Source organism: Dendrobates tinctorius, unplaced genomic scaffold (assembly GCF_039654945.1).
Source record: "Dendrobates tinctorius isolate UK_male_01 unplaced genomic scaffold, ASM3965494v1 ptg000353l, whole genome shotgun sequence".
NCBI classification, from domain to species: domain Eukaryota; kingdom Metazoa; phylum Chordata; class Amphibia; order Anura; family Dendrobatidae; genus Dendrobates; species Dendrobates tinctorius.
In genome coordinates, this window is record NW_027362019.1 from 1684345 (window position 1) to 1710434 (window position 26090).

General features: G+C 50.8%; 1 protein-coding gene across 1 annotated transcript in view; it reads right to left on the minus strand.

The window, feature by feature from the left end:
* Positions 1-26090, minus strand: part of CA9 (carbonic anhydrase 9) — a 386906-nt gene that overhangs the window by 41837 nt on the left and 318979 nt on the right. Inside the window, exon 7 of the mRNA XM_073562498.1 lies at positions 25359-25516. Coding sequence (XP_073418599.1) covers positions 25359-25516 — 158 coding nt within the window. The remainder of the gene's footprint in view (positions 1-25358; positions 25517-26090) is intronic.

Consider the following 26090-nt stretch of genomic DNA (forward strand, 5'->3'; position numbering starts at 1 on the left):
AGTAGTTCACTCCGTGATCCAGAAATCCAAATCGTTGCTGACGGCACCATCGACGTAGCCAGTTGTTCACCTGCAGAATCTTATTCCACCTCCTTGTTCCATGGCCATCCACTGGGAGGATGGAAGAGAAGACCACCTGCGCTCCCAGTTCTTTCACTTTCTTGCCTAAGTCTTCAAAGTCTCTGCAGACTTCATACACTATACCGCACCACACATCACATCCGAACACCTGTCATACACTATACCGCACTACGCACCACACATCACGTCCGATCCACTATATCCACCTCACACATCACATCTGTACGCCTGTCATACACTATACCGCACGACACATCACACCCAATCCACCGTCATACACTGTATCCACCTCACACATCACATCCGAACGCCTGTCATACACTATACCGCACCACACATCACATCCGATCCACTATCATACACTATATCCACCCCACACATCACATCTCAACCCCCGTCATACACTATACCGCACCACACATCACATCCGATCCACCGTCATACACTGTATCCACCTCACACATCACATCCGAACGCCTGTCATACACTATACCGCACTACACATCACATCCGATCCACCGTCATACGCTATATCCACCCCACACATCACATCTCAACCCCCGTCATACACTATACCGCACCACACATCACATCCGATCCACCGTCATACACTGTATCCACCTCACACATCACATCCGAACGCCTGTCATACACTATACCGCACCACACATCACATCCGATCCACCGTCATACACTGTATCCACCCCACACATCACATCCGAACGCCTGTCATACACTATACCGCACCACACGTCACATTGGATCCACCATCATACACTATATCCACCTCACATCCGAACGCCTGTCATACACTATACCGCACCACACATCACACCCAATCCACCGTCATACACTATATCCACCCCACACATCACATCCGAACGCCTGTCATACACTATACCGCACCACACGTCACATTGGATCCACCATCATACACTATATCCACCTCACATCCGAACGCCTGTCATACACTATACCGCACCACACATCACACCCAATCCACCGTCATACACTATATCCACCTCACACATCACATCCGAACGCCTGTCATACACTATACCGCACCACACGTCACATCCGATCCACCGTCATACACTATATCCACCCCACACATCACATCCGAACACCTGTCATACACTATACCGCACCACACATCACATCTGATCCACCGTCATACACTATATCCACCTCACATCCGAACGCCTGTCATACACTATACCGCACCACACGTCACATCCGATCCACCGTCATACACTATACCGCACCATATGTCACATCCGATCCACCATCATACACTATATCCACCCCACACATCACATCCGAACACCTGTCATACACTATACCGCACTACACATCACATCCGATCCACCGTCATACGCTATATCCACCCCACACATCACATCTCAACCCCCGTCATACACTATACCGCACCACACATCACATCCGATCCACCGTCATACACTGTATCCACCTCACACATCACATCCGAACGCCTGTCAAACACTATACCGCACCACACGTCACATCCGATCCACCGTCATACACTGTATCCACCCCACACATCACATCCGAACACCTGTCAAACACTATACCGCACCACACGTCACATCCGATCCACTGTCATACACTGTATCCACCTCACACATCACATCCGAACGCCTGTCATACACTGTATCCACCCCACACATCACATCCGAACGCCTGTCATACACTATACCGCACCACACGTCTGATCCACCGTCATACACTATACCGCACCACATGTCACATCCGATCCACCATCATACACTATATCCACCCCACACATCACATCCGAACACCTGTCATACACTATACCGCACTACACATCACATCCGATCCACCGTCATACGCTATATCCACCCCACACATCACATCTCAACCCCCGTCATACACTATACCGCACCACACATCACATCCGATCCACCGTCATACACTGTATCCACCTCACACATCACATCCGAACGCCTGTCAAACACTATACCGCACCACACGTCACATCCGATCCACCGTCATACACTGTATCCACCCCACACCTCACATCCGAACGCCTGTCATACACTATACCGCACCACACATCACATCCGATCCACCGTCATACACTGTATCCACCTCACACATCACATCCGAACGCCTGTCATACACTATACCGCACCACACGTCTGATCCACCGTCATACACTATATCCACCCCACACATCACATCCGAACACCTGTCATACACTATACCGCACTACGCACCACACATCACGTCCGATCCACTATATCCACCTCACACATCACATCTGTACGCCTGTCATACACTATACCGCACGACACATCACACCCAATCCACCGTCATACTCTATACCGCACCACACACATCACATCCGAACGCCTGTCATACACTATACCGCACCACACATCACATCCGATCCACCGTCATACTCTATACCGCACCACACACATCACATCCGAACGCCTGTCATACACTATACCGCACCACACATCACATCCGATCCACCATCATACACTATATCCACCCCACACATCACATCCGAACGCCTGTCATACACTATACCGCACCACACGTCACATCCGATCCACCGTCATACACTATACCGCACCACACATCACATCCGATCCACCATCATACACTATATCCACCCCACACATCACATCCGAACGCCTGTCATACACTATACCGCACCACACGTCACATCCGATCCACCGTCATACACTATACCGCACCACACATCACATCCGATCCACCATCATACACTATATCCACCCCACACATCACATCCGAACGCCTGTCATACACTATACCGCACCACACATCACGTCCGATCCACCGTCATACACTATACCGCACTACGCACCACACATCACGTCCGATCCACTATATCCACCTCACACATCACACCTGTACGCCTGTCATACACTATACCGCACCACAAGTCTGATCCACCGTCATCCACTATACCGCACCACAAGTCTGATCCACCGTCATACACTATACCGCACCACAAGTCTGATCCACCGTCATACACTATACCGCACCACACATCACATCCGATCCACCGTCATACACTATATCCACCCCACACATCACATCCGAACACCTGTCATACACTATACCGCACCACACATCACATCCGATCCACCGTCATATGCTATATCCACCCCACACATCACATCTGTACGCCTGTCATACACTATACCTCACCACACATCACATCCGATCCACCGTCATATGCTATATCCACCCCACACATCACATCTGTACGCCTGTCATACACTATACCGCACCACACGTCTGATCCACCGTCATACACTATATCCACCCCACACATCACATCTGAACGCCTGTCATACACTATACCGCACTACGCACCACACATCACGTCCGATCCACCGTCATACGCTATATCCACCCCACACATCACATCTCAACCCCCGTCATACACTATACCGCACCACACATCACATCTGAACCCCCATGATACACTATACCGCACCACACATCACATCTGAACCCCCATCATACACTATACCGCACCACACATCACATCTGAACCCCCATCATACACTATACCACACCACACAACACATCCGATCCACTGTCATACACTATATCCACCCCACACATCACATCTGAACGCCCGTCATACACTATACCGCACTACGCACCACACATCACGTCCGATCCACCGTCATACACTATACCGCACCACACGTCACATCTGAACCCCCATCATACACTATACCGCACCACACATCACATCTGAACCCCCATCATACACTATACCGCACCACCCATCACATCTGAACCCCCATCATACACTATACCGCACCACACGTCACATCCGATCCACCGTCATACACTGTATCCACCTCACACATCACATCTGAACGCCTGTCATACACTATATCCACCCCACACATCATGTCCGATCCACCGTCATACGCTATATCCACCCCACACATCACATCTCAACCCCCGTCATACACTATACCGCACCACACATCACATCTGAACCCCCATCATACACTATACCGCACCACACATCACATCTGAACCCCCATCATACACTATACCGCACCACACATCACATCTGAACCCCCATCATACACTATACCACACCACACAACACATCTGATCCACTGTCATACACTATATCCACCCCACACATCACATCTGAACGCCCGTCATACACTATACCGCACTACGCACCACACATCACGTCCGATCCACCGTCATACACTATACCGCACCACACGTCACATCTGAACCCCCATCATACACTATACCGCACCACACGTCACATCCGATCCACCGTCATACACTGTATCCACCTCACACATCACATCTGAACGCCTGTCATACACTATATCCACCCCACACATCACGTCCGATCCACCGTCATACGCTATATCCACCCCACACATCACATCTCAACCTCCGTCATACACTATACCGCACCACACATCACATCTGAACCCCCATCATACACTATACCGCACCACACATCACATCTGAACCCCCATCATACACTATACCGCACCACACATCACATCTGAACACCTGTCATACACTATACCGCACCACACATCACATCTGAACGCCCGTCATACACTATACCGCACTACGCACCACACATCACGTCCGATCCACCGTCATACACTATACCGCACCACACATCACATCTGAACCCCCTTCATACACTATACCGCACCACCCATCACATCTGAACCCCCATCATACACTATACCGCACCACACGTCACATCCGATCCACCGTCATACACTGTATCCACCTCACACATCACATCTGAACGCCTGTCATACACTATATCCACCCCACACATCACGTCCGATCCACCGTCATACGCTATATCCACCCCACACATCACATCTCAACCCCCGTCATACACTATACCGCACCACACATCACATCTGAACCCCCATCATACACTATACCGCACCACACATCACATCTGAACCCCCATCATACACTATACCGCACCACACATCACATCTGAACCCCCATCATACACTATACCACACCACACAACACATCCGATCCACTGTCATACACTATATCCACCCCACACATCACATCTGAACACCCGTCATACACTATACCGCACTACGCACCACACATCACGTCCGATCCACCGTCATACACTATACCGCACCACACGTCACATCTGAACCCCCATCATACACTATACCGCACCACACGTCACATCCGATCCACCGTCATACACTGTATCCACCCCACACATCACATCTGAACCCCCGTCATACACTATACCGCACCACACATCACATCCGAACCCCTCATCATACACTATACCGCACCACACGTCACATCCGATCCACCGTTATACACTGTATCCACCCCACACATCTCATCTGAACCTCCGTCATACACTATACTGCACCACACATCACATCTGAACCTCCATCATACTCTATACCGCACCACACATCACATCTGAACCCCCATCATACACTATACCGCACCACACATCACATCTGAACCCCCGTCATGCACTATACCGCACCACACATCACATCCGATCCACCGTCATACACTATACCGCACCACACATCACATCCGATCCACCGTCATACACTGTATCCACCCCACACATCACATCTGAACCCCCGTCATACACTATACCGCACCACACATCACATCCGATCCACCGTCATGCACTATACCGCACCACACATCACATCTGAACACCTGTCATACACTATACCGCACCACACATCACGTCTGAACCCCCATCATACACTATACCGCACCACACATCACATCCAATCCACCGTCATACACTGTATCCACATCACATCTGAACCTCCGTCATACACTATACCGCACTACGCACCACACATCACGTCCGATCCACTGTTATATGCTATATCGCACCACAAGTCACATCCGATCCACTGTCATACACTATATCCACCCCACACATCACATCTGAACGCCTGTCATACACTATACCGCACCACACATCACGTCCGATCCACCGTCATACACTATATCCACCCCACGTCACATCCGATCCACTGTCATACACTATATCCACCTCACACAACACATCTGAACGCCTGTCATACACTATACCGCACCACACATCACGTCTGATCCACCGTCATACACTATATTGCAGTTCGCACCACACATCACGTCCGATCCACTGTCATACACTATATCCACCCCACAAATCACATCTGAACCCCCATCATACACTATAACGCACCAGACATCACATCTGAACCCCCATCATACACTATAACGCACCACACATCACATCCGAACACCTGTCATACACTATACCGCACTACGCACCACACATCACGTCCGATCCACTATATCCACCTCACACATCACATCTGTACGCCTGTCATACACTATACCGCACGACACATCACACCCAATCCACCGTCATACACTATATCCACCTCACACATCACATCCGAACGCCTGTCATACACTATACCGCACCACACATCACATCCGATCCACCGTCATACTCTATACCGCACCACACACATCACATCTGAACGCCTGTCATACACTATACCGCACCACACGTCACATCCGATCCACCATCATACACTATATCCACCCCACACATCACATCCGATCCACCGTCATACACTATATCCACCTCACACATCACATCCGAACGCCTGTCATACACTATACCGCACCACACGTCACATCCGATCCACCATCATACACTATATCCACCCCACACATCACACCCAATCCACCGTCATACACTATATCCACCTCACACATCACATCCGAACGCCTGTCATACACTATACCGCACCACACATCACATCCGATCCACCGTCATACTCTATACCGCACCACACACATCACATCTGAACGCCTGTCATACACTATACCGCACCACACATCACATCCGATCCACCGTCATACTCTATACCGCACCACACACATCACATCCGATCCACCGTCATACTCTATACCGCACCACACATCACATCCGATCCACCGTCATACTCTATACCGCACCACACACATCACACCCGAACGCCTGTCATACACTATACCGCACCACACATCACATCCGATGCACCATCATACACTATATCCACCTCACACATCACATCCGAACGCCTGTCATACACTATACCGCACCACACGTCTGATCCACCGTCATACACTATACCGCACCACACGTCACATCCGATCCACCATCATACACTATATCCACCCCACACATCACATCCGAACACCTGTCATACACTATACCGCACTACGCACCACACATCACGTCCGATCCACTATATCCACCTCACACATCACATCTGTACGCCTGTCATACACTATACCGCACGACACATCACACCCAATCCACCGTCATACACTGTATCCACCTCACACATCACATCCGAACGCCTGTCATACACTATACCGCACCACACGTCTGATCCACCGTCATACTCTATACCGCACCACACATCACATCCGAACGCCTGTCATACACTATACCGCACCACACATCACATCCGATCCACCGTCATACTCTATACCGCACCACACATCACATCCGATCCACCGTCATACTCTATACCGCACCACACACATCACATCCGAACGCCTGTCATACACTATACCGCACCACACATCACATCCGATCCACCATCATACACTATATCCACCCCACACATCACATCCGAACGCCTGTCATACACTATACCGCACCACACGTCACATCCGATCCATCGTCATACACTATACCGCACCACACATCACATCCGATCCACCATCATACACTATATCCACCCCACACATCACATCCGAACGCCTGTCATACACTATACCGCACCACACATCACGTCCGATCCACCGTCATACACTATATCCACATCACACATCACATCTGAACCCCCGTCATACTCTATACCGCACTACGCACCACACATCACGTCCGATCCACTATATCCACCTCACACATCACATCCGAACGCCTGTCATACACTATACCGCACCACAAGTCTGATCCACCGTCATACACTATACCGCACCACACGTCACATCCGATCCACCGTCATATGCTATATCCACCCCACACATCACATCTGTACGCCTGTCATACACTATACCTCACCACACATCACATCCGATCCACCGTCATACACTATATCCACCCCACACATCACATCCGAACACCTGTCATACACTATACCGCACAACACATCACATCCGATCCACCGTCATACACTATATCCACCCCACACATCACATCTGTACGCCTGTCATACACTATACCGCACCACACGTCTGATCCACCGTCATACACTATATCCACCCCACACATCACATCCGAACGCCTGTCATACACTATACCGCACCACACATCACATCTGAACCCCCATCATACACTATACCGCACCACACATCACATCTGAACCCCCATCATACACTATACCGCACCACACATCACATCTGAACCCCCATCATACACTATACCGCACCACACGTCACATCCGATCCACCGTCATACACTGTATCCACCTCACACATCACGTCCGATCCACCGTCATACGCTATATCCACCCCACACATCACATCTCAACCCCCGTCATACACTATACCGCACCACACATCACATCTGAACCCCCATCATACACTATACCGCACCACACATCACATCTGAACCCCCATCATACACTATACCGCACCACACATCACATCTGAACCCCCATCATACACTATACCACACCACACAACACATCCGATCCACTGTCATACACTATATCCACCCCACACATCACATCTGAACGCCCGTCATACACTATACCGCACTACGCACCACACATCACGTCCGATCCACCGTCATACACTATACCGCACCACACGTCACATCTGAACCCCCATCATACACTATACCGCACCACACGTCACATCCGATCCACCGTCATACACTGTATCCACCCCACACATCACATCTGAACCCCCGTCATACACTATACCGCACCACACATCACATCCGAACCCCTCATCATACACTATACCGCACCACACGTCACATCCGATCCACCGTCATACACTGTATCCACCCCACACATCTCATCTGAACCCCCGTCATACACTATACTGCACCACACATCACATCTGAACCTCCATCATACTCTATACCGCACCACACATCACATCTGAACCCCCATCATACACTATACCGCACCACACATCACATCTGAACCCCCGTCATGCACTATACCGCACCACACATCACATCCGATCCACCGTCATACACTATACCGCACCACACATCACATCTGAATCACTGTCATGCACTATACCGCACCACACGTCACATCTGAACCCCCGTCATGCACTATACTGCACCACACATCACATCTGAACACCTGTCATACACTATACCGCACCACACATCACATCTGAACCCCCGTCATGCACTATACCGCACCACACATCACATCCGATCCACGTCATACACTGTATCCACCCCACACATCACATCTGAACCCCCGTCATACACTATACCGCACCACACGTCACATCTGAACCCCCGTCATGCACTATACCGCACCACACATCACATCTGAACACCTGTCATACACTATACCGCACCACACATCACGTCTGAACCCCCATCATACACTATATCCACCCCACACATCTCATCTGAACACCCGTCATGCACTATACCGCACTACGCACCACACATCACGTCCAATCCACTGTCATACGCTATATCGCACCACAAGTCACGTCCGATCCACCGTCATACACTATATCCACCCCACACATCACATCTGAACGCCTGTCATACACTATACCGCACCACACATCACGTCCGATCCACCGTCATACACTATATCCACCCCACACATCACGTCTGATCCACCGTCATACACTATACCTCACCACACTTCACATCCGATCCACTGTCATACACTATATCCACCTCCCACAACACATCTGAACGCCTGTCATACACTATACCGCACCACACATCACGTCTGATCCACCGTCATACACTATATTGCAGTTCGCACCACACATCTCATCTGAACGCCCGTCATGCACTATACCGCACTACGCACCACACATCACGTCCGATCCACTGTCATACGCTATATCGCACCACACGTCATGTCCAATCCACCGTCATACACTATATCCACCCCACACATCACATCTGAACCCCCATCATACACTATAACGCACCAGACATCACATCCGATCCACCGTCATACACTGTATCCACCCCACACATCACATCTGAACACCTGTCATACACTATACCGCACCACACATCACGTCTGAACCCCCATCATACACTATACCGTACCACACGTCACGTCCAATCCACCGTCATACGCTATATCCACCCCACACATCACATCTGAACCCCCGTCATACACTATACTGCACCACACATCACATCCGATCCACCGTCATACACTGTATCCACCCCACACATCACATCTGAACACCTGTCATACACTATACCGCACCACACATCACGTCTGAACCCCCATCATACACTATACCGCACCACACGTCACATCCGATCCACCGTCATACACTGTATCCACCCCACACATCACATCTGAACCCCCGTCATACACTATACCGCACCACACATCACATCCGAACCCCTCATCATACACTATACCGCACCACACGTCACATCCGATCCACCGTCATACACTGTATCCACCCCACACATCTCATCTGAACCCCCGTCATACACTATACTGCACCACACATCACATCTGAACCTCCATCATACTCTATACCGCACCACACATCACATCTGAACCCCCATCATACACTATACCGCACCACACATCACATCTGAACCCCCGTCATGCACTATACCGCACCACACATCACATCCGATCCACCGTCATACACTATACCGCACCACACATCACATCTGAATCACTGTCATGCACTATACCGCACCACACGTCACATCTGAACCCCCGTCATGCACTATACTGCACCACACATCACATCTGAACACCTGTCATACACTATACCGCACCACACATCACATCTGAACCCCCGTCATGCACTATACCGCACCACACATCACATCCGATCCACGTCATACACTGTATCCACCCCACACATCACATCTGAACCCCCGTCATACACTATACCGCACCACACGTCACATCTGAACCCCCGTCATGCACTATACCGCACCACACATCACATCTGAACACCTGTCATACACTATACCGCACCACACATCACGTCTGAACCCCCATCATACACTATATCCACCCCACACATCTCATCTGAACACCCGTCATGCACTATACCGCACTACGCACCACACATCACGTCCAATCCACTGTCATACGCTATATCGCACCACAAGTCACGTCCGATCCACCGTCATACACTATATCCACCCCACACATCACATCTGAACGCCTGTCATACACTATACCGCACCACACATCACGTCCGATCCACCGTCATACACTATATCCACCCCACACATCACGTCTGATCCACCGTCATACACTATACCGCACCACACGTCACATCCGATCCACTGTCATACACTATATCCACCTCCCACAACACATCTGAACGCCTGTCATACACTATACCGCACCACACATCACGTCTGATCCACCGTCATACACTATATTGCAGTTCGCACCACACATCTCATCTGAACGCCCGTCATGCACTATACCGCACTACGCACCACACATCACGTCCGATCCACTGTCATACGCTATATCGCACCACACGTCATGTCCAATCCACCGTCATACACTATATCCACCCCACACATCACATCTGAACCCCCATCATACACTATAACGCACCAGACATCACATCCGATCCACTGTCATACACTGTATCCACCCCACACATCACATCTGAACACCTGTCATACACTATACCGCACCACACATCACGTCTGAACCCCCATCATACACTATACCGTACCACACGTCACGTCCAATCCACCGTCATACGCTATATCCACCCCACACATCACATCTGAACCCCCGTCATACACTATACTGCACCACACATCACATCTGAACCCCCGTCATACACTATACCGCACCACACATCACATCTGAACCCCCGTCATACACTATACCGCACCACACATCACATCTGAACCACCGTCATACACTATACCGCACCACACATCACATCTGAACTCCCATCATACACTATACCGCACCACACGTCACATCCAATCCACGTCATACACTGTATCCACCCCACACATCACATCTGAACACCTGTCATACACTATACCGCACCACACGTCACATCCGATCCACCGTCATACACTGTATCCACCCCACACATCACATCTGAACCCCCATCATACACTATACCGCACCACACGTCACATCTGAACCCCCATCATACACTATACCGCACCACACGTCACATCTGAACCCCCGTCATACAGTATACCGCACCACACATCACATCTGAACCCCCGTCATACACTATACCGCACCACACATCACATCTGATCCACCGTCATACACTATACTGCACCACACATCACATCTGAACCCCCGTCATACACTATACTGCACCACACATCACATCTGAACCCCCGTCATACACTATACCGCACCACACGTCACATCTGAACCCCCATCATACACTATACCGCACCACACGTCACATCTGAACCCCCGTCATACAGTATACCGCACCACACGTCACATCTGAACCCCCGTCATACACTATACTGCACCACACATCACATCTGAACCCCCGTCATACACTATACCGCACCACACATCACATCTGATCCACCGTCATACACTATACTGCACCACACATCACATCTGAACCCCCGTCATACACTATACCGCACCACACATCACATCTGAACCCCCGTCATACACTATACTGCACCACACATCACATCTGATCCACCGTAATACACTATACCGCACCACACGTCACATCTGAACCCCCGTCATACAGTATACCGCACCACACGTCACATCTGAACCCCCGTCATACAGTATACCGCACCACACGTCACATCTGAACACCTGTCATACACTATACCGCACCACACATCACACCAATTCACCGTCATACACTGTATCCACCCCACACATCACGTCCGATCCACTGTCATACACATACCGCACCACACGTCACATCTGAACACCTGTCATACACTATACCGCACCACACGTCACATCTGAACCCCCGTCATACAGTATACCGCACCACACGTCACATCTGAACCCCCGTCATACAGTATACCGCACCACACGTCACATCTGAACACCTGTCATACACTATACCGCACCACACGTCACACCAATTCACCGTCATACACTGTATCCACCCCACACATCACGTCCGATCCACTGTCATACACATACCGCACCACACGTCACATCTGAACACCTGTCATACACTATACCGCACCACACGTCACATCTGAACCCCCGTCATACAGTATACCGCACCACACGTCACATCTGAACCCCCATCATACACTATACCGCACCACACGTCACATCTGAACCCCCGTCATACAGTATACCGCACCACACGTCACATCTGATCCACCATCATACACTATACCGCACCACACATCACATCTGATCCACCGTCATACACTATACTGCACCACACATCACATCTGAACCCCCGTCATACACTATACCGCACCACACGTCACATCTGATCCACCGTCATACACTATACTGCACCACACATCACATCTGATCCACCGTCATACACTATACCGCACCACACGTCACATCTGATCCACCATCATACACTATACCGCACCACACATCACATCTGATCCACCGTCATACACTATACTGCACCACACATCACATCTGATCCACCGTCATACACTATACCGCACCACATGTCACATCTGATCCACCGTCATACACTATACTGCACCACACGTCACATCTGAACACCTGTCATACACTATACCGCACCACACGTCACATCTGATCCACCATCATACACTATACCGCACCACACATCACATCTGAACCCCCGTCATACACTATACCGCACCACACGTCACATCTGATCCACCGTCATACACTATACCGCACCACACGTCACATCTGAACCCCCGTCATACACTATACCGCACCACACATCACGTGAAGAAAATAGGGAGAAAAATTCTTTATCTAAAAAAATAATTAAAGCTGCCAAAAAGGAAACAGAGAATCACATTGCTAAGGAGAGTAACACTAATCCCAAGCTGTTCTTCACCTATATCAATAGTATCAGAATCATAAGTGACAGTGTAGGAGCCTTATAAAACTGTGAGGGAAGAATGGTTGTAGATGACGAGGAAAAAGCGAATATAATAAACACCTTCTTCTCCACGGTATTCACGGTGGAAAATGAAATGCCGAGAGACAAAGAAAACCCGATATTAAGGGTCACCAATCTAACCCAAGAAGAGGGGCGAAACCGGCTACATAAGATTACAATAGATAACTCTCCGGGTCCGGATGGCATACACCCACGAGTACTAAGAGAACTAAGGAATGTAATAGACAAGCCATTAGTTCTTATATTTAGAGACTCTATAGTGACGGGGTCTGTTCCACAGGACTGGCGCAAAGCAAATGTGGTACCAATATTCAAAAAAGGCTCTAAAAGTGACCTGGAAATTATAGGCCAGTGAGTCTACCCTCTATTGTTGGTGAGATATGTGAAGGGTTTCTGAGGGATGATATTCTGGATGATCTCACTGAGAATAACTGTGTAACGCCATATCAGCATGGGGTTATGAGGAATCGCTCCTGTCACACCAATCTAATCAGCTTTTATGAAGAGGTCAGCTATAGACTGGACCAAGGTGAGTCATTGGACGTGGTAGATCTTGAATTTTCCAAAGCGTTTGATCCCGTGCCACACAAGAGGTTGGTACACACAATGAGAATGCCGGGTCTGGGGGAGAATGTGTGTAACTGGGTAAGTAACTGGCTGAGTGATAGAAAGCAGAGGGGGGTTATAAATGGGATATTCTCTAACTGGGTCGCTGTGTAGGGTCGGTGGGCCGGGCTGGGGGGGGGTGGTCGCTCTGTATACCGCGCAGTAACGTACAGACACAAGCTGGAGGCAAGTTTCGGGTGCAACAGGTCCAAGTTTATTCTTTCTCTCACCGTCTTACTCTCCTACTCTTCCCTCTGTCACTTTTCACAATCCGGTACGCCATGATTGAGGCCTTACACCTACCAGATCATCACCGGCGCCCGCCTTCTTCTTCCTGGGGTGTCCGTGGTGTCTGGGACCTGACCTAGGACTACTGTCTGCTTCACATCTTCCATTTCTTTGTCTTTCTCTTAATTACCAGTCATGGTCGGCGTCCCAGTCTCCCAGACCCTCTCAACTCAGAGACCCCTTCGGTCTCACACTTCCTTTGGTCACACAGACCTTCCCTTACCCGGACCTGTCGCATTTTCTTGTGCATATCATACATCAGAACAACTCTATAATATCACAAGTTCCCCATTTTCTTACATTTTTTTTCTTTTTACTATTGCTTGTTAAAACCAACATATAAATAACATAAACATAGCAGATTTTCTCCTTCTTCCCCTTCCTTTAACATGGACACCCCCTCTCTCCTTACATCCCCGCTTTTGTCAGGCTTAGCACACAAAAAAATTTCAATTTTTATATTAAACTTTTTTTTTTCATTAACTTGGACGCAAACTGTCCTTGTGATTTGCACAACGGCGCAACGAAATTTCGAAAGTTCAAGCCACCTCCTAGTGGCCGGCAGCGAGGGGCCCCACAGCCGTGGATCTCCCGGGATGTAAGGAGTGTCCTGTGAGTTCTTTCTACGGGGGCTCGTGACCTTCGGACTCAGCAATCACAGCTACCGCGCAGTAGCCGTGGGGACAGTACTCTTTGTAGTATGACACCAAGTCCCCCACGTGTAGAGCCTGGCCGTGACGAATAGAGGCCACATTAAGATAAACCTTCTGGCCCAGTAGCCAGATCGCGTATGAACCCATACCACCTGGGTATATTCGTATACACGAGCCGTCCCATAGATCGTGTCGCCGCCATGCCAGCCTCCCCCATTGCATGAAGCAGGTTCCATACTTCCTGCTCCCTGGCTTTCCTCTTTTTCACCACTTCTGCGACCCAAACGGAGGGTCCAGTGTGAGCCCGGGAGTCCGGTGTGCGGGACTTAGCCGGGGACAAAAACAGGGCAGAGGCGGATGGTGATGTCTGCAGCCCAGCAGCCGCTGGGGCCGGGTGGCGGATAGGGGCAGACAGGTTTTCCGGATGTTGGGCCACAGGGCCTGACAAATAGGCCGCAGCCAGCTCCAATGCCGGCATAACCGCGGCCGCAGGGTGGGCTGCATCCGGAGCTTCAGCCGGAGCCGTCATAACCGGAGTAACAACTGGTTTCAGGGAGGATGTCACCACTTGCAGGGGGGACGCAACAGCGTCTTCTGGAAACAGGCTCCGCACCAGCGACACCGGGCGTGGCGTCACCGGGAGGGGTGACTCGGGGCTGGGAGTGGAGGGCCCACTCAGCTCCGCATAAACAGTGGGGTTTTCCTTGGCCAGCCTTTCGGGATCACAGGAGGCCGCGTGCTGCGGCTGAGTGGTGGGGGCCGCTTGCGGAGCCGCTGGCAGAGCCGGGGGAACTCTCATCTTCCCCGGCGTCGCGGTCTCCATCACATCTTCCCGCGACTGCTCCTGGAGTCTCCGCTCTTCACTCCACCAACCGGTGAGGCTTGCCTCCAGGCCCAGAGATTCCGCGGAGGGGCTCTCTGCTGGTATCTTGGGCGGCCGCTCCCCGGGGATCCGCCATGGCTCCGCTCCTCCACCCGAGACCAGACTGGCTGTTCGTGACTCCGAGGTATAGATCTTCTGGTGGAGCTCGACCTCCCGCCGTCATCGCCACTCCAGGCGGCCGATGCCTCTACAACCGCAGCGTCGCATCCCGTCCAGTGGGCAGCAATCAAATGGCGCCAAACAGCTGCAGACAATCTTTTCCTCTGTGCCACTCCCTCTGCTGGGTGGGGCGACGGCAGGCCTTTCAACCCACTTGTCAGGGTCCAGTCTATGGGAGTGGCGGCCTCCTGGTACATATCGTCGTCCCCAAGAGTACGTAGGAGGGGGCCTCAGTCCATTTGAGACAACGGCAAACACCTGGATCTCCCCTCTGCGCTGAAGCAGCGCCGCCATCTTGCTCCGGACCTGGTACCCTCTGCTGGCAATGCAGGTACGCCACAGCACTCCCAATTTGTAATCCACAGGTTGGTAATTTGTAATCCACAGGTGTTTGTAATCCACACAGTGCAGTCTAAGTCCGTTCCCACTCCTCAGAGGCAGGCCTGCCGCAGAAGATAGTGTATTAGCGGCGTTGATCCTGCCAACTATGCCAAGTGTAGGGTCGGTGGGCCGGGCTGGGGGGTGGTCTCTCTGTATACCGCGCAGTAACGTACAGACACAAGATGGAGGCAAGTTTCGGGTGCAACAGGTCCAAGTTTATTCTTTCTCTCGCCGTCCGCCAGACGGCCTCACAGCACACCGCACTTTTCTTCACAGTTCTCCGGTTACAGAACACAGGGTGACACACTTTCTCCAAGGATGTATATTTACGTACCGTCCCCTTTACACTCAGTGACGCTCTGACAGCGTCGTCACTGTGGCTGCCTTAGGCCTATACACCAACAGTAATGTTACTGGTCAAGCGTCGTTCCAATACGGTGTCCCACACCCGGAGCCTCTTCTATACTGCGGTACTTTGTGTCAGGACCACCCCCCTGACTTCCTTTCTCCTCAGTCCCCCTGGTTGGGTTTTCCTCACAGTGCAGCAACTGTCACAGTCTCCTCGTCACTTGAGTTCCCCCTGGGGACTGGAACTTTCTGGAACCCTCCTGTCAAATTTATAGCTTTCCCGGTTCCCTATAACTCCGCCCCCATGACCAACGGTTTCTTAGCCCTAAGCTGATGTCAAGTCCTATGCTCACACTCCTCCCCGCCCTCTAATATCCGTTCAAGGTACTGCACGTCTCCTACACTTTCCTAGCTGTTTTCCCTTTTGAAATCTGACCAGTCAGTCCGTCCGTCAGGTCACCTTCCCTACACTTGTGACCAGTGGGGACTGCAGGGGTCGGTGTTGGGACCTCTTCTCTTCAACATATTTATTAACGATCTGGTAGAAGGTTTGCACAGTAAAATATCGATATTTGCAGATGACACAAAACTATGTAAAGCAGTCAATACAAGAGAAGATAGTATTCTGCTACAGATGGATCTGGATAAGTTGGGAACTTGGGCCGGAAGGTGGCAGATGGGGTGTAGCAATCATAAATGTAAGGTAACACATGGGAAAAAGGAATCAATATCACCATTACACACTGAACGGGAAACCACTGGGTAAATCTGACATGGAGAAGGACTTGGGGATCCTAGTTAATGATAAACTTACCTGGAGCAGCCAGTGCCAGGCAGCGGCTGCCAAGGGAAACAGGCTCATGGGGTGCATTAAAAGAGGTCTGGATACACATGATGAGAGCATTATACTGCCTCTGTACAAGTCTCTGGTTAGACCGCACATGGAGTACGGGACACCGTATTGGAACGACGCTTGACCAGTAACATTACTGCAATGATCCTCGGTCTACTGAACCACCGCACGACCTGCTCTACCCTCTCCTAGTGTGATAATAGCAGGTACGCAGGATGCAGAGAAGAGACGCGAGACAGATATGTCTTTAAACGTTAACTTTTGTAGATAAATGCCGTTAGGGTTAATGTTAAGCAACCAACGGAATAACAGTAGTTGTCCTCGCAGGGAACCAATACACATAAACAAGAATTGGGAGAACACGACTAATCCGGCAAAGACCTGTCACTATATGGCCGCGGAATGGCCGACTACGGGTCCTTAGTCACTATGTATCACTTATCCGTCCTGACGTCCCTCGGCGTTCTGTTCTACGGTGTGTCTGCGTCGCAGTCACTGGGCCCAGCCACTGAAGATCTGGCGTAGTCTTCGGGCGTTCCGACGCCTAGGCGAAGCAGGGGCACAACAGGTCTGCGGAGAGTTCTTTGGCAGGATGTTCCCCAGTGGAGGCAGCGGGATACCTCCTGGGAGTGGGAGAGTGGAGGCCGCAACTCCCTGACAGGGACTGGCAGCGGCGGTGATAAGTGGTGGTTAATAGGCCACAGGCGCAGTCTGAGGCCGCACTGGAGGATCCGCTGTGGGCACAGTCTCAGACTCTACCGCGGACTGGAGCGGGGCGGTGGCAGCTGCGGGCGGCAAAGGAGGGGTCACGACCATGATCGGGAGTGAAGCAGCGGTGGCTGCGGGCAACAGTGAGGAGGCAGAGACGATATGTCACAGATATTCAATCTGGGTGCTAAACAGGTGGCATTTCTGGGGCTTCAACTTCAACCCGTACTTCTGCAGCCGGCTGAGCACCTGCCCCAACCGACGCAGGTGGTTCTCAAACGTGGCGGCATAGATGATTATGTCATCCAGGTATATCAGCGTGGCCTCAAAGTTGAGATCCCCCAGACACCGCTCCATCAGCCGCTGGAAGGTCCCCGCGGCATTGGCCAGCCCGAACGGCATTCGATTGAACTCTAACAGTCCCATAGGAAGAATGAATGCAGTCTTAGCCCTGTCTTCTTCCGACATCGGCACCTGCCAATACCCGCTAGCCAGATCTAACGTTGAAAAGTACTTTGCCTTCCCCAAGGTGGACAGGGATTCTTCTATACGAGGCAACGGGTACGAGTCTTTGATGGTACAGGCATTCAGCCTTCTATAGTCCACGCAGAACAGCAGGGTGCCATCCTTTTTGCGGACCAACACGATGGGAGCCGCCCAGGGGCTCTGGCTCTCTCATATGACCCCCTTCCGCAGCATTTGGGCCAGTAAAGTTTTTACCTCCTGGTATAGTTGTGGGGAAATTTGTCTGTATCGTTCCCGTATGGGGGCCGTTCCTGCCATGGAAATTCCGTGCATGATGGCTGTGGTGCATCCAAAATCATCCTCGTGGCTAGCGAATACCCCGTGATACTGTCCTAGTAGTGTTTCTACCTGGAGAAGTTGGGCGGGAGCCAGGCCAGAGAGTTCAGCCCGCATTCTTTCCAGGATGTTTCGGCCCTTTTCCTGAGTCGAGGACTCGGCAGCCTGCAGAGTTCGAATAGTCACTGCCCAAGGGTCCTCGGGTTGCACCTTCAGTTGGACCGTGGGGGCTGGCAGCACCTCTTCCAACGGCCTCACCAGCTTGGCCATCTCGACCCGGGGCCTTAAGACGATGTCTTGGTCTTCTAGGTTGACACAGCACACCTGGACGGTCCCTCTCTGCACAGTGGCCAGGGAGCGGGCCACCAGTATGCCAGGAGGCAGGCGTTCCAAGTAGCATGGCTCCACCTGCATCTCCACGCCCTCCAAAGGCATTGGGTGCCCGAATGGGCAGGGCCACCACTGTCTGCCCGGGGAGCAGTAAGAGCGGGGGAGCCGCTGGTGCAATGACTTTGCCCAGTGCCTCGCCCTCCTAGCAGTCCTGGAGAACTCGCGCCTCCTGCACCAACTGCTGGAAGACCTGCCCTTGGGGCGTGCAGGAACCCCACAGGTTCAGAGTCTCTTGCGTGGGGTTATTGAGGAGTAAATTGCCAAACTCCCGCAGGATGTTCATGCCCAGGATAACTGGACGTTTGTCATTGGTTTTTCCTTGAGTCAGGACCACTCCCCGGCATCTGAGGGATTTGCCACGCAGTGTCATCTGCACCCAAACCACCCCGGTGACAGGGACCGGTAATTGATTGGCAGCTACCAGTTTTATCATGGGTCCCCACTGGGGTCTCACTGCCTCAGGGAAATGCTGCCAAAAGTAAGTTGCAGGCATGGTCGTTACTTGCGACCCCGTGTCCACTAGGCACCGTTCGGCACGGCCCTCGACTTCTGCCCATACCACTGGACACTTTGTGACCAGATCTTCTACCACCCCGTGTCATGGCTTCTGGCTCCGAGCGGCGTCCCCCCAGCCCGGAGCACTCCAGTTTAATGGTGGCCGCAGTGGGATCCGCAGTGGGCACAGTGGGCACAGGCCCAGTCTCTACCGCGGACTGGAGGGCGGCGGTGGCAGCTGCGGGCGGCAAAGGAGGGGTTACCACCGTGGTCGGGAGTGAAGCGACGGTGGCTGCGGGCAGCAGCGAGGAGGCCGCAGCCGCGAGCTGGAGTGAGGCAGCAGTCTTCTTTGGATGGTTAGCTTGGCGCCGTCTCCCTGCGGTCCACCGAAAGTCTCCCTCCTGTTGCTGTCCTCCTCTCTGGTAGCTGCTCGTGGCTCTCACTCTCTGGTCCTCCCCAAGTCTCCACCTCCTTCTCCCTCGATCTGCTGACCCACATAGTCCGGCTCTCTCCGCCCCTCTTCTCTGGACTCATCCCCCAACTGCCCTGTCAGTCTCAGCAGTCCATCCCCTAGTTCTGCTCCCTGGAAACAGATACCCCAGGAACCTGGAAGACGATCCCCTCAGTTCCGGCTCGGGTACTCGGCGGAGGCCCGTCCTCCTACACTAGTGTATCCTCACCCATCCCTGTAGACTGTGAGCCCTCGCGGGCAGGGTCCCCTCTTCTTATGTACTTGTGTGTCCCTTGTCTTACACGTTTATTATACTTGTCTATATTTCCCCTTTTCACATGTAAAGCGCCATGGAATAAATGGCGCTATATAAATGCATAATAATAATAACTCGCATCCAATCCACTCGTCATACGCTATACCACACCACACATCATGTCAAATCCACTCATCATACCGGACCACATGTCACGTCCAATCCACCCATTATGTAACCTACTGCACAACCCATCATATCCGATCCACCCGCCATGCATCATTCTGCACCACAAGTTAGGTCCTATGCACCCATCATACCGTATCACACATCACATGTGTTTCCGTTTATAGGTCATACTGCTCCAGATGTCATGCTGATCCACCCCTCCATATGACATGCCGCACCACATATCACATCCCATCCACCCCACGGTACGTCATGTCTGACCCACCCTGTTATACATCATACTGAACCATGTATTATGTACGATCAACCCTGTCATGCATTACACCATCCCATGTGTCATGTATGATTCACCTCATCACGCATCAAACCTCGCCACATGTTACTTCCAATCCACCCCGTCTTACATCCCATGTCATGTCCGATACATCACACCTCACCCCATATCACATCTGATTAACCCCATCATACACCATAATACACCACACATCAAGTCTTACATCATACTACTCCACACGTCACTTCACCTAGTAATACCTCATACCACACCATGTGTCATGTCCAATCCACCTGTTTTACGTCACACCCGCTCATACAGGACCACATATTTAGTCCGATTCACCCAGTGATACATGAAACCAAACCACACGTCACTTCCGATCTACCTCGTCACATCAGAGTCATCACACATCTCACAGCCATCATACATCAGAGTCATCACACATCTCACAGCCATCATACATCAGAGTCATCACACATCTCACAGCCATCATACATCAGAGTCATCACACATCTCACAGCCATCATACATCAGAGTCATTACACATCTCACAGCCATCATACATCAGAGTCATCACACATCTCACAGCCATCATACATCAGAGTCATTACACATCTCACAGCCATCATACATCAGAGTCATCACACATCTCACAGCCATCATACATCAGAGTCATCACACATCTCACAGCCATCATACATCAGAGTCATCACACATCTCACAGCCATCATACATCAGTCATCACACATCTCACAGCCATCATACATCAGAGTCATTACACATCTCACAGCCATCATACATCAGAGTCATCATACATCTCACAGCCATCATACATCAGTCATCACACATCTCACAGCCATCATACATCAGAGTCATTACACACCTCACAGCCATCATACAGAGTCATCATACATCTCACAGCCATCATACATCAGAGTCATCACACATCTCGCAGCCATCATACAGAGTCATCATACATCTCACAGCCATCATACATCAGAGTCATCACACATCTCACAGCCATCATACATCAGTCATCACACATCTCACAGCCATCATACATCAGAGTCATTACACATCTCACAGCCATCATACATCAGAGTCATCATACATCTCACAGCCATCATACATCAGTCATCACACATCTCACAGCCATCATACATCAGAGTCATTACACACCTCACAGCCATCATACAGAGTCATCATACATCTCACAGCCATCATACATCAGAGTCATCACACATCTCGCAGCCATCATACATTACAACTCAGCATCATCATACATTGTGCAGCTCATCAATCCTACGCTATATGTCATGGCTATCATATGTTGCATCTTTTAGTTATTAAACATTATGTATCAGCCATCATGCGTTACATCTCGGCCATCACACATCTCACACCTATCATACATCCTCTACACATAGGGCTTTTCATACAGAGTAACAAATTAATTCAGGACACCTGTACTTTTGCATCAATCTTTACCTGTTGACTGGATGCCTAATGCTGTAGATTCTGCCCTAATTCATATAAATAAGCAATGGAAGATTCAAAAGTGGTTATTCACATTGTAAAGATTAGCGGCAGGGATAAGACTGCAGGCAGGGATCAAGCTCTGGGCAGGGATCAGGCTCTGAGCAGGGATCAGGCTCCAGGCCATGATCAGGTTCTGGGCAGGGATCAGGCTCCGGGCAGGGATCAGGCTCTGGTGTTATGAATGGGTCACCGAGGAGGATTGCAGGCCCAGGCTAAGTCACAGAAAACCAGAGAGGTTGGTAACTAAGCGGATGCAGACCCCTGATCCTATCCACACAACTAGAAGTAGCCGTGGAGCGTACCTTCGATGATCCTAGACGCCTCGTCACAGCCGGAGAACTAAATAAGCCTAAAGCAAGAAAAGGGGAAATCTAAACTGCCCCAGAGTAGACCCCAAAGGAATAGACAGCCCCCAAACATATATTGTCGGTGAGACAAGATGAAAACACAAATGCAGGCAGAAAAATAGACTGAGCAAACGATGGGGCCCAAACTGACTAAACAGGATAGGAAAGAAAAGACACGTCTGATGCACAAAAACACTGAAGTCGCACGACTTCAACCCCACTATATCAGCACTCTGGTATATTCTGAAAGCAAAGCGAAAAGAGACCAATATAACAGGGGGCAAAACAAACTGGCACAAGCAGTAACATATGGGCGGTGATTCAGCACAGCCCCAGCCGGAGCTAGCTGACCCGCACAAAACTGAAATCGACAAAACCAGATCAAATGCAAACAGAATAGCAAATGAACACTTAGCTGAACCATACAGGGAAAGAGCAGGAGACATCAGACCTCAGAAGGCACAGGAAGAAAATCACCAGCAGGGATAGAGGGAGTCAGCTGTCTTAAATCCCAATTAGAAACCCCAGATCTCAAATCGTCTTCCTCATTATGAGGTGGCAAGCCTCTGTCAATCAGATCAGCTCCACTACCTCCAGTAACCACCAGAGGGAGCCCAGAAAGAGAACTCGCAACCCCTCTGTCAATCTGACCAGCTCCACTACCTTCAGTAATTACCAGAGGGAAGCCAGAGAGAGAATTCACAACACTCTGGGCAGGGATCAGGCTCTAGACACGGATCAGGTTCTGGGCAGGGATCAGCTCTGGGCAGGGATCAGGTTCTGAGCAGGGATCAGGCTCTGTGCAGGGATTAGGTCCTGGGCAGGGTTCAGGCTCTGGGCAGGGATCAGGCTCTGGGCAGGGATCAGGCTCCAGGCAGGGATCAGGCTCCAGGCAGGGATCAGGCTCTGAGCAGGGATCAGGTTCTGGGCAGGGATCAGGTTCTGGGCAGGGATCAGGTTCTGGGCAGGGATCAGGCTCTGGGCAGGGATTAGATTCTGGGCAGGGATCAGGCTCTGAGCAGGGATCAGGCTCTGGGCAGGGATCAGGTTCTGGCAGGAATCAGGTTCTGGCAGGAATCAGGCTCTGGGCAGGGATCAGATTCTGGGCAGGGATCAGGCTCCGGGCAGGGATCAGGCTCCGGGCAGGGATCAGGCACTGGGCAGGGATCAGACTCTGGGCAGGGATCAGACTCTGGGCAGGGATCAGGTCCTGGGCAGGGATCAGGCTCAGGGCAGGGGTCACATTCAGGTCAGGGATCAGATTTTGCCTATTAGACTCTGACCTGTCTGGCAGACACAGGAATGGTTTGGTTGAACACAGTCCAGTTGACAGTAGGGAAGCATGGCGGAGTAGTGAGAGAGCCGTTATAGCGGAAGTATCTGTCCAGGTCTTGCGGTAATAATCCTCGAATATTGAAGCCGGGAATCTGGGCGCTTTGTCCTGTGATAGAAACATGAAAGATTAGAGCAGATGATGAGACATCAGGCCGGCGTTTTACAGAACAGGGAGCAAGCCGAATATGTGACCCCTGCGATGTAACATTAGCGCACTCCTCCTCTCGCTATGTTCCCAGAGTCAGTAAACACTGCGGGTTGGACGCTGTGTATATCCACGGCGTCCAGATGTTAAAGCATAGTGGATGATTTCATGAAACCCCATCTCCACTATGTGTGCAAGGACGTCTCCGGCTTCCCTGAGTATCCGGACATGTAGCTCATCATTACTGACCACAGCATGTCAATTTATCCTGCGGAGACGCTCAGTCTACAGTTGTGGCCAAAAGTATTGACACCCCTGCAATTCTGTCAGATAATACTCAGTTTCTTCCTGAAAATGATTGCAAACACAAATTCTTTGTTATTATTATCTTCATTTAATTTGTGTTAAATGAAAAAACACAAAAAGAATTGTCCTAAAGCCAAATTGGATATAATTCCACACCAAACATAAAAAAGAGGGTGGACAAAAGTATTGGCACTGTTCGAAAAATCATGTGATGCTTCTGTAATTTGTG